Source organism: Trichomycterus rosablanca, chromosome 18, assembly GCF_030014385.1.
Source record: "Trichomycterus rosablanca isolate fTriRos1 chromosome 18, fTriRos1.hap1, whole genome shotgun sequence".
Classification (NCBI taxonomy): domain Eukaryota; kingdom Metazoa; phylum Chordata; class Actinopteri; order Siluriformes; family Trichomycteridae; genus Trichomycterus; species Trichomycterus rosablanca.
This window is the reverse complement of record NC_086005.1, coordinates 27,103,997-27,116,365: the sequence shown is the minus strand read 5'-3', so window position 1 is coordinate 27,116,365 and position 12,369 is coordinate 27,103,997. Positions and strand designations below refer to the sequence as shown.

The 12,369-nt window shown below is 41.4% G+C and overlaps 1 protein-coding gene across 1 annotated transcript in view; it reads left to right on the top strand.

The window, feature by feature from the left end:
- The first annotated feature begins 4,114 nt into the window (after positions 1-4,114).
- The window catches only part of LOC134332238 (protocadherin Fat 3), a 47,374-nt gene continuing 39,119 nt past the window's right edge, over positions 4,115-12,369 (top strand). Inside the window, exon 1 of the mRNA XM_063013799.1 lies at positions 4,115-7,367. Within this exon, the coding sequence (XP_062869869.1) occupies positions 4,115-7,367 (3,253 nt within the window). The remainder of the gene's footprint in view (positions 7,368-12,369) is intronic.

The following is a 12,369-nucleotide window of genomic DNA, read 5'->3' as shown; positions in this document are numbered from 1 at the left end:
TCATTTTCAGACGTTCATGTGTTAACTGTTGTTTTTTCTAAGAATCTGCTGGGTCAAAAATCTATAATGTATATTTTTTGGTTCATTTTTTAATTCTTTAATTTACACCAACCTCTGTTCTGTCATCACCATTAAATGTAAATCAAAAAGAGCATACATTTTAAGTATGCCTCACAATCCTGTGTCTGTAATTCAGACCCCATTACCATTAATTAATTGTCGACTAAATAATAACAGTCATTTACACATTCTAGTCCTTCTAATTTAGCCTTAAATGACTGAAAACCATAATATGTAGAGGGGGTGAGTAATATTATATAAGATGGTACACTGAGAGCTTCGGAATGGAAACGCTATGCCCAGTATAAATGTCTTCTCTAGTTAATCCTAACTAACTTCAATTATAAAGTTGTTATTATTATGGCTCTTATCAACTGCTTGAGAAGGGTTTCTAGATTGTGCTGAGTGTCTGTGGAAATACTATATGTACCCATTAAGTAAAAAAGACTGTGATGATTATCAGCCCACATTAGATTAGTAATTGCAGATATACACATGATAAAAGGCACAAAATTTTATTTAAGAACTTTATTTCAATGTTATTGAATTAATAAAGTATATATCTAATCCAAGCATCCCATGAAGGCGATTATTTATTATTTGTGACCAAATCCTCTTGGTCCTTTATGAATTCATTACTTTGCATCTTTGTTCCAATAGTTATTTCTCTGATTTAGAAGCAAACCTGATGATGGCATGGCTATAAACTGGTTTCATGGGGGACGTATGGGGAATTAACCCCTGAACCCCACCTTGATGCTCATTCATCTGATGCCTGGACCATTTAAAGTGATGTGGAAGTGAGTCTTTGTCCCCTTTCCATTCTATTTTAGCCTGTTTACTACACTTACATGTTTCTGATATCTCAGCAAACTACTTTTCATATTAGACAAAGACTCAACTAAACTAAACACAAAGGTTCCAATGTACTGCATGTTGTACTTTATTGCCCCATGACGCTGGATATTAACAAACCCACTCATGCTGCAAACACTGCAAATTCACACCACACTGCAAGATCCACTTCTATAGCTGCCACTTTGAATCAGCTTGAGGGATCAGGCCTTCTGGAGGTCAACACAACAGAGCAGGTGCTACTGCGGATGTAAATCTGAAGGTTAAAATAAAAACCTGTGCAAACCCTGCGTAGATGTTATATAGAGAAATAAAGCTTAAGTAAATGCAAGAACAACCAAGGATCAGATTTGTGTATTTTCTTTATATTTAAGTGTTGTTATGATTTTTTTGTATTCTCAGCAGATTATAATGCAACATTTAGCCTGTTTATTGTGAGTTTTGTTTTCTTGTGAAGGTTACGAGGCTGCAAAGCTTCCTGAATTCCATTAAAATGAAGGTAATTCCGTGCATAGAATTTAGCATAGAATCAAAAACCTGATATGACTGGGCAAACGGGCCATGCATAGATATTTTAGAAGACAGTTGCTCAATCATTAATTATAATTATAATTATTTGTTTCTAAGAAACAAAGTTACATAGGCCCAAAGCATCACACTGCCTCCTCCGGTTCGCCTTCTTCCCCAGGTGAGCAACTCACACACACCCGGCCGTACACGTGATGTAAAAGAAAACGTGATTCATCAGACCAGGCCACCTTCTTCCATCGCTCCGTGGTCCAGTTCTGATGCTCACGTGCCCATTGTTGGTGCTTATGGTGGTGGACAGGGGTCAGCATGGGCACCCTGACTGCTCTACGGCTTTGCAGCCCCATACACAACAAACTGTGATGCTCTGGATATTCTGACACCTTTCTATCAGAACCAGCATTAACTTCTTCAGCAGTTTGAGCATCAACGAGCTTTGGCCGCCCATGACCCTGTCACCGGTTTACCACTGTTCCTTCCTTGGACCACTTTTGATAGATAGTGACCACTGCAGACCGGGAACAGCCCACAAGAGCTGCAGTTTTGGACACGCTCTGACTCAGTCGTCTAGCCATCACAATTTGGCCCTCGTCAAAAATGCTTTCTCATTTTTCCTGCTTCTAACATCAACTATGAGGATAAAATGTTCACTTGCTGCCTAATATACCCCCCCCCCCCCACTAACAGGTGCCGTGATGAAGAGATAATCAGTTTAATTCACTTCACCTGTCAGTGGTCATAATGTTATGCCTTAACGGTGTATCTTTTCCTTAGATATTTATTAATGCAGATGTTGGATGTTCAACACTCAACAGATTCAAATTTAAAATGGAAAACATAAAACAAGAAGGAAAGCCCTGCAATGGTTAGGCTTTCTTCCAGTGTTTTCCTGCTTTGTGTTTGTGCCCATACCCCCGCAACCCTGACCAGGATAGTGAAAATAAAAAATGAGCTGATAACAGCATGCGTAAATATGCACAGTAGTGGACAGTCCATACATTAACACTGGTGTAAACACCGCACATTAGGGATGTTATTCCCGCAGGTGATGTGATGTGACGCCTTCATTTAAACGTGATCACCGCAATCACAAACGCGTGTCCCGTTTGCGCGTGCACGACGAATACGAGGACTCGTGAGCGCGCTTCAGGCGTTGTGCACGGCGCTCAGCGATGGCACCGGATCAAGTGTTAAAAGAGAATGTAGTTTCGCACCAGAGCTGAATGTTTTTTTTGGATTTCTCCATCACACTGGGTAAGATTTGAATCTTTCTCATGTTTCAGTGCTGCAGTGATAGAGAGACTCGCTGGTTTTAAGCTCCATCTCTCCACCAGAGATAAAGTTTGGTGCGTGTTTGTAGGTTGGATGGATGATGCTGAATGTTTTAATGCATCAGGATGTTTCTTTGTGATTCCTGGGGAGAGTTTACTTTTATCTTAACATGTTTAAGTAGGCAAAATACCCCACAGAATTACCTTAGATGATTTACATAGAACGTAATCCTAGCTGCGAGAAAAAGCTTCTAAATATTTGCATAAATTGATCATAAAATGTGGTCTGGGCTTCATTTAACTCATAGGCAAACATTTTGCTTACTCTAATAACAAAAACTGTAACGATCCTATGTCCAATAGATCAATTACTTAAGTCTTCTGTAGAAGTCGTTGTTTAAGTTCTTTCTCTTAGTAATAAAATCATATCATATCATATATGATCCATGCCTTTATTATTTAAGCAAAATTCATCTTCAGTCTTAAAGAAATGTAGAGAAATATAAATGCTACAGAAACATTTAAGTCAGTGTTCTGCAAAAATCACACCGAGAGCACAATGTGCAGTGCTAAAAGAGGTGAAAGACAACACAAAGGTGAGCGCAAATGATGTGCAGAAATTGTTATGTGTCTTACTTAGTGGTCACATTAACAAACATAATGTGGGTAAATGACATTAAGTTTTATATTAACCTTTTGACTAAATTGCACAAAATTACGTTTGAAAATAAAGTCACTTCACCCCAATGACCAAACTTTAAATAAATGTAAAGCATTTGTGGACTGGATTCTGGAGTCACACTGGCTTTAATTCACACTGCCTGTCACCTAAAGCTTAACAGTCGTTGGACATTGACACAAAGCAAATAGCAAAAGCAGAACTGTAAGAAGAAAAATGTTGGACTTGCTGAACAGAATCCATACCTTAACGCGAGCGAGTTACTGAGCCGTGATTTGATGGAGGCAGTTCATGTGAGAAATGAATTCCTTTTCATTTCTGTACGAGTCTGATCAGCAGCTCCGAGAATCATTACTGTTCCTGAAGGGAGTTCTGCAATTTGTAATTTAATTTGTTTAAATATGTTTTTTTTTTCAGCCTAGCCAGCATTTTATTAGTAACATTTCATTAGTAACGGGCTTATATACTTTAATATACAGTAGAATTTATAATATACTGTTCAGATAGTCAATCTGCTGTTGAATTTGACTACTTTTTGAAGGTTATTGTAAAGTCATATTTTGCCTCAGTGCTTGATTTTTATCATGAATTTATAACATTCAGTTCATGGTGTCATCCCACCGTAACCCTGTTTTAATACCTTTGTGAATAGTTTTATCACCTTGTATTTCTGTTCTTTATAGCAGATCATTTCTTATTCACAGGCACACCGGAAGATGGCATGGCTATAAACTGGTTTCCTGGGGGAGTTATGAGGGCTTATCTCCTCATCCTCGTCTTTTCGCTACTTTGCCTGCATTTTCGTGTGGGACAGCTTCAGATTCCTGTGATCTTTCAGTTTACCGGCTCCGTCTACAATGCTACGATTTATGAGAACGCTGCGCCTCGGTATTACGTCGAGAGTGAAATTAAAATGGGGATCGTTTCCCCACAGGCCGAATCGTGGGACATCAAATATTCCATCGAGTCCGGCGATGATGAAGGAGTGTTCGAAACAGAAGAGTTTGTTCTGGGGGACTTTTGTTTTCTACGCATACGGACCAAATCTGGGGGCTCTGCGATTTTAAACCGAGAGGTGCAGGACAAGTACGTGTTAAGTATAAAAGCCAAAGCTTCTAGTAATCTGGAGACATCTGCAAGAGTCCATGTGGAGATCTTGGACATGAACGATCTTCGACCTTTATTCTCACCTACAATGTACACCATCACCGTACCTGAAAGCACCCCCGTGGGGGTCAGTGTTGGCCAGGTCACTGCTACTGATGCTGACATTGGCTCCAATGGTAAATTCTATTATTTCTTCAGGGAGTTTGTGGAGCAGTTTGCTGTCCATCCAACCAGCGGAATTATCTATCTTACATCCAAAGCCAATGCTGACGAGAATAAGAAATTTGAACTTGAGGTATTAGCGGTTGACCGTGGAATTAAAGTCTACGAGAACAATGGAGTGAGCAGCACAGCGAAAGTAGTAATCAATATCATACGAGTTAATGAATATTCACCCTCACTGAACGCGGCTGCGCTTAGCAATAAAGATCGGGTATATGCCCTCGTCACAGTGGAGGATCCTGATGAGGGGCTAAATGGGGAAATTGAGTGGGTTTCAATCATTGAAGGTGACCCTCTAGAACAGTTCGTTCTCGACAGAGCCCCACTTGGAAATGCATACATGTTAAAACTGTCTGAACCGGCAGACTGGAATACATTCGCATATTCCTACAATCTTACCCTGCAAGCTAAGGACAGAGGCACGCCTCCAAAGTTCTCGAACACTCAAGTGCTTCAGGTGTTTGTTAAAAAGCCACAGGTAGTACGGGGGAAATTTGAGAAGGAGGTTTACAGTGCTACGATTAATGAGATGGCTCCTCCTGGGACCATCGTACAGACTGTCAAAAAGACTCCCAAGCAGCAGTCTGTCAGCTATAGATTACATCTTACCTTGGATTCCTCGTATTTCATTATTAATACATTTACAGGTGTCATCTCCACAGCAAGGCCCCTCAGAGGGTTAGGTCAACAAGCTTTTGACCTGGAGGTGAAAGAGGATGTGAGCGGTCTCAGATCCAAAGTGCAAATTACTGTAGAGGATGCTAATGATAACGTTCCAGCGTTCATCCAGTCATCCTACACAGTGTCTGTCGATGAGAACACTCCAGTTGGTACTGTTATACTTATGCTGTTAGCCGTGGATGACGACCGAGGGGATAATGGACGCGTAACTTATGGTATATCAAGCCTGGAAGCTCTGCCCTTTACTCTGGATCAAAACTCTGGAGAACTGAAGACGTCAGAAGAACTAGATTTCGAGTCGTCTTCAGAAACGTATGTGTTCGCCGTACGGGCCTCCGACTGGGGCCTGCCTTACAGACGAGAGAGCGAAGTCAACGTCACCGTACAGATCCGGAATATCAATGACAATCCGCCACTTTTTGAACGTGTGTCGTGTGCAGGAACGATCGCTCATGATTTCACAGCAGGACAGACGATCATCACCGTATCTGCTATCGACATGGATGAACTCGGATTACTAAAGTATACAATACTGTCTGGAAATGAACAAGACGTCTTCAATCTTAATCCAGATTCTGGGATGTTGTCACTAAGAAGGTCTGGGTTTATAAAAAACGAACAGTTTAGCTTGAAGGTAGTCGCGTTCGATGGCGAGTTTTTCTCTGAGCCGACGTTCGTCAACATATCGGTTGTAAAATCGAACGCGGCAAAGAGTTTCAACTGTAGGGACACAAACGTCGCCCAAAAACTAGCTGAAAACCTTCTGAAGAAAGCCAGCGCGATGGGCAAAATAAACACAGAAGAGGGTTATAGTGACCTGTTTTCGGTCAACCGATACGCACCCCAGTTTGAATCTTTTCCCTCGGACGTGGCAGTCCGTGAGGACTTGTGTGTTGGGTCGACGGTCATTAAAGTGAGCACCACTGACAAGGACACAGGCTTCAACAGTCTCATTCTTCATGTGATATCAGATGGAAATACTGATAACTGTTTTAATATTGATATGGAAAGCGGAGATGTTTATATCTACCAGCCACTGGACCGTGAGAGGTCGGACCGGTATCTCCTTAACATAACTATATATGACATGGGTCTGGTTCAGAGGTCTAGCTGGAGGCTACTAACTGTTAACGTTATTGATGTTAATGATAATAGTCCTAGGTTCGCCCAGGAAAGCTACACCGCGGTGGTCTCGGAGAACACAGACGTCGGCACTGAGGTGATTCAGGTCGAGGCCTCTGATATCGACCTCGGTCAGAACGGTGAAATCTTTTACACTTTATTAACCAACACACCCTTCTTCAGTATTAACAGTACCACAGGATGGGTCTATATTTTTGGCCAGCTAGATAGAGAGATTATGTCAGAATTTACCCTGAAGATCGAAGCCAGAGACCAGGCAGACAGAGGGAGTCAAAGATTCTCAGTGACCACGTTAAAGGTCTATGTAGAGGATCTGAATGACTGTCCACCCGTGTTCATGCCGACCAGTTACAGCTGCCTTGTCCTGGAAGATATTCCTGTCGGCACTGTTATTACCTGGCTGCAAGTGCACGACCCAGATTTAGCAGCAGGTGGGGGAGTCAAATATTCCCTGGCTAATGACTTCAACGGGACTTTCAAAGTTAACATGGAGAGCGGCGCCGTCAAGGTGGTCAAGGAACTGAACTATGAGAAGAACAAGTTCTACAACCTCTCCGTGGTTGCTCAGGATTGTGGATTCCCCTCTCAGCTTAGCTCTTACTCTTACGTCGAGGTGGAGGTGGTCGACGTTAGCGAAAACCTGAACAAGCCGAGCTTCTCCGAGTTCGCAGCGAGAGCCAGTGTTAAGGAGAACTCGCGGCTCGGAACAAGCGTTGTTCAAGTGACTGCCAAGGACGATGACAAGGGCAGGGATGGAATAATAAGGTACTCAATCAAAGCTGGAAGTGGCCTTGGCAGGTTCTTTATTGACGAAGAGACTGGTATGTTTAATCATTTTAAAATCTCTGCACCCTCTCATTTGTACGTCCCACTTGTAACTGAACCTCCACCTTAGATAGATCACTCACCACGAGACACCAGTAATTAATATGATCGATTAACACTAATGTTTCTAACATGTACACGTGTTCAATCATCTCTCACGTCTTGAATGGAAGGTACAAATCCATACGTGTGCATCACCATGTTTACATTTACTTTCATCTCGTCAGCAGAGTGACCAGACTTTGTTGTGACTGTATGACTATTATTCATTCAGCACTTTCCGCCGTGTGAATGCAGCACAAGCCACTTTAATATTTTGGCTGTAACTCAGATATTCATGAATAAAAGATCTAACAACAATCCAAAAAAAAACTGTAGCACCAAAAAAAAAATCCATCATTTTGCTGTCACAAATAGCCCAACTAATGAACGGCCTGTTAAGATTTAATGCTCAACGGTGACACAGTCTGCAGATCTGCGAAAAGATTTAAAGTTGCAATATGCTTCCTTAGAAATGCGCCCGAGATCAACCCAAACAAATGTCAAAAAAGCCTGGACTGCTCATTGTTCTAAAGATCTGTGAGAGGTACTTGGGTCTGTCAGACACGGGTAGTAAAAACATAGTGCATAATATAATATGTGCTCATTTAAGGGACAGTAAAGTCTTTAAAAATACACTTAAAATCTAAAGTCCATTATGTCTCTAATGAGTCTTGAATGAAGTGTTCAGTGTGGCTTCTCTCTCTGTCTATCCATTTATGTACATAACATTAAAACCACCACCTTGTTTCTACACTCACTGTCTATTTTATCAGCTCCACTTACCATATAGAAGCACTTTGTAGTTCTACAATTACTGACAGTAGTCTTATCTGTTTCTCTACATGCTTTTTTTCGCCTGCTTTCACCCTGTTCTTTAATGGTCAGGACCCCCACAGAGTAGGTATCAGGTGGATCAGACACAGCAGCGCTGCTCGAGTTTTTAAATACTGTGTCCACTCACTGTCCACTCTGTTAGACACTCCTAATTAGTTGGTCCACCTTGTAGATGTAAAGTCAGAGACGATCGCTCATCTATTGCTGCTGTTTGCTCACTGCAGTGTCTGATCCACTCATACCAGCACAACACACACTAACACACCACCACCATGTCTGTGTCACTGCAGTGCTGAGAATGATCCACCACCTAAATAATACCTGCTCTGTGGTGGTCCTGTTGGGGCCCTGACCATTGAAGAACGGGGGCTAACAAAGCATGCAGAGAAACAGATGGACTACAGTCAGTAATTGTAGAACTACAAAGTGCTACTAAAAATATATATATCCATACTCTAACTGGAATGTTGTCATTAAGAAGGTCTGGACTTATTAAAAATGACCAGTTTGGGTTGAAAGTAGTCGTGTTCGTTGGCGAGTCTTTCCACGTAGTTTTACTTGCAAAGTTGCCAAAAAATAGAATAGATACAATAAGAAATATATCTTAATTAGTATTTATTTATTCATTCGGTTTCAACTGCTGTTCTGGGTTGTAGTTGGTTCATCGCCAGTTAGCAATACTTGGAGTACTTTGGGAAATACTATGTGCACAGGGCACCAAACACAAATGAATTTACTCATTACCAATGAATTCGTTCATGCTGAACAACAGAGGGAACGTATTACCTCCTGACACAGTGACAAGAGGCAAAGTTTGAACCCAGGTCTCCAGAACCTATGTTGCTTTGTGACACTCGCTCTTTTATTTGTGCTGCCATGCCACCTAATAGTGATCATCATAATCCACAGTATATCTGATTACTAACTGTTATCAGCTCAGTGGTTGGGGTACTAGACTAGCAATCAGAAGGTTGTTGGTTCAAGCCCTACCATTGACAATGTGCCACTGTTGGGCTCCTGAGCAAAGCCCCCAATTCTTATTGGCTTAAACTGTATATACACTATATTGCCAAAGGTATTCACTCACCCATCTAAATCATTGAATTCAGGTGTTCCAATCACTTCCATGGCCACAGGTGTATAAAACCAACACCTAGTGAAAGGAACTCTTAATGCTTTAGCATACCAAGAGACTTTGGACAACTTCATGCTCCCAACTTTGTGGGAACAGTTTGGGTATGGCCACTTCCTGTTCCAACATGACTGCGAACCAGTGCACAAAGCAAAGACATGGATGAGCGAGTCTGGTGTGGAAGAACTTGACTGGCCTGCACAGAGTCCTGACTTCAACCCGATAGAACCCCTTTGGGATGAATTAGAGCGGAGACTGTGAGCCAGGCCTTCTCGTCCAACATCAGTGTCTAACCATACAAATGCGCTTCTGGAAGAATGGTCAAAAATTCCCATAAACACACTCCTAAACCTTGTGGAAAACCTTCTCAGAAGAGTTGAAGCTGTTATAGCTGCAAAGGGTGGGCCGACATCATATTAAACCCTGTGGATTAAGAATGGGAGTCACTCAAGTTCATATGCGTGTGAAGGCAGATGAGCGAATACTTTTGGCAATATAGTGTATGTAGGTCATAATTGTAAGTCACTTTGGATACACGCTAAATGCTGCAAATGTAAATGTTAAATAATACATTACAATCTAATCATTCTTCTTCACATAAAGCTACATTAGGTACAAGCTGTCATGTCAGCCAGACCAGAGCCAAACCGATTCCTCTTGAGTTAAAACTGGTGAAGCACCAGCTTGGTTGGTATAAAATCCTGCGGCTCTTCGTGGAGAACAGTGAGAATCAGCGCTCTACAAAATAAAACTGCTTCTGTGAGCCATCAGACTGAACTGTTAACCTGGAAATGAAACAATAACCTTCATCCCGCTTCAAACTACTTTCTTCAATCGCTTTATGGTCTGCATGACTTGTGGTTTTAACTTTATTTGAAAGGTTCAATCTGCACAGTAGACTGCAAATTCAGCAGAATCGGCTGAAAGGGGGGAAGAAAAAAAAGTTCCCCGTCTACTGATGTGACATGTCGGGCAGCAGGGCGAGCATTAATTACAGCTAATTACTATTGATCAGACGACTGGAGTGCTGCAGGGGAACACAACTGTGGTCCTGCATTCACATGTCAACTAATTAGGTTCAGTATGTTAATCTGCGAGTGGTTTAAGAAAGAACCAGGCCGGCCGTGTCAGAGCTGCAGATGAGGATGAATTTTCAGTAGGGAATGAAATGCACCTCGGGCCCGCTCATGGGCAAGTTATAGGGCGAGTAAGACTTGGAAGCAGATGGACTACTTACTCATTACCTTTTTCTACCTAAAGTTGAGTTTTCAGTGACAATTTTATTTTATTCGTTTCATTTTTGCTTGCTGTCTTGTCCTAGTCACTTTTGCTGTAAATACGGACTCTTGACAGGGCAAAACACACACACACACTCACACATTCACTTAATCACACCCAGATAACATTTACAGCAACCAGTCAACCTTCTGCATGTTACAGGAGGTGACAAGAACCTCCCACAGACTTTAAAAACATGTTAAACCTTTTGATTTTGATTGACATTCGTGCCGTGCAGGTTACAGCATGTTAGGATGAATCCCGTCTTTTCGAGTGTCAGGGTAGTAAATCCTTTGAGCATTTATTTACACTCCACAGAACGTCGGGGAATATGTGTAAGTCACATTCTTATTTTGCTTGCTGTCAAGGAGCAGATGTAGCTCTGATTCAGCTCAGATTTGAAAAAAAACCCTGATATTTATTATCTGGAATCAGAATAATCTTACGTCCGTAACCCGTCTTGCACGATTTTATTTTATGTTTTTATGTTTCTGTGAAGTAAAAGAAGCTCAGAAATGTCAGTATGAACTTTAGTTTGTTTTTGAAAGTGTAATTAGGAGGTAATGACTACTGATGTATGGATTCCCAAAACTGAAATGTTAGAACTGAACCGTTCTTTAATATTCACAGGGTGTGTTTGTGAAGAGCAGTTAGAAGCCTTTTGGGACAAACGAGTCTCAAACTCTTAATTATGTTTACTGGTGTTTTTTAAAACCAGAAAATTGATATTTTACTACAACTACATTAAACATTCAGTGCAAATTAGTATGAAATATTTTAGTATTAACTTTTGGTTTGCAGATAGAGAAAGGAAACCCTTTCCAAGGTGTGTACATCTCATATCAAAAAGTAAGGGCGGCACGGTGGCTCGGTGGGTAGCACTGTCACCTCACAGCAAGAAGGTCCTGGGTTCGATCCCCAGGTGGAGCGGTCCGGGTCCTTTCTGTGTGGAGTTTGCATGTTCTCCCCGTGTCTGCGTGGGTTTCCTCCGGGGCCTCCGGTTTCCTCCCACAGTGAGGTAAACTGGAGACACTAAATTGTCCATGACTGTGTTTGACATTGAACTTGTGAACTGATAAACCCTAAGTAACAAGTAACTACTGTTCCTGTCATGAATGTAACCAAAGTGTGTAAATCATGACGTTAAAATCCTAATAAATAAATCACTTACTGTTAGCTGTCAAAATCAAATTGATTGATTAATTACATTTTGTTGACTATATGCTATTGATAAACATCTCTAAAAGCAAGTGAAAAATGTCAGAACAATATAATTATGGCCAAAATATTAAAGCAGCAGTTGTTCATGCCATAATAAAATAATTATTTATAAAATTAAGATTCGTCTTGCATCAAGAATCCTCTTAGAATCTTCTAGCATTGACTTGTGCATTAAGGATTCCAATAATTTATATGTATATCCTTTAATACCTAATTCCATATGCAGAAACCCTTTCGATCTCGTCCAGGAGTGGTGCGCTGTGTGACCTGTGTGCCTGAGTGTATTTTATCTCGCCGTTCGAAGCCCCGAGGCGGCACTTTGTGTCCGAGCGCTATTAAAATCAGTTGCATGGTGTGGACCAAGGAATACGGAATTCTGTCCAAAATCGGCTCTGCTATAAACGGGGTCACTTTGTCGACAACGTGCTTCCCTGGCGGTGATTGTTTTTACACATGGGAGTTTGTGGGCCATGATCACAGAACGGCAGAGG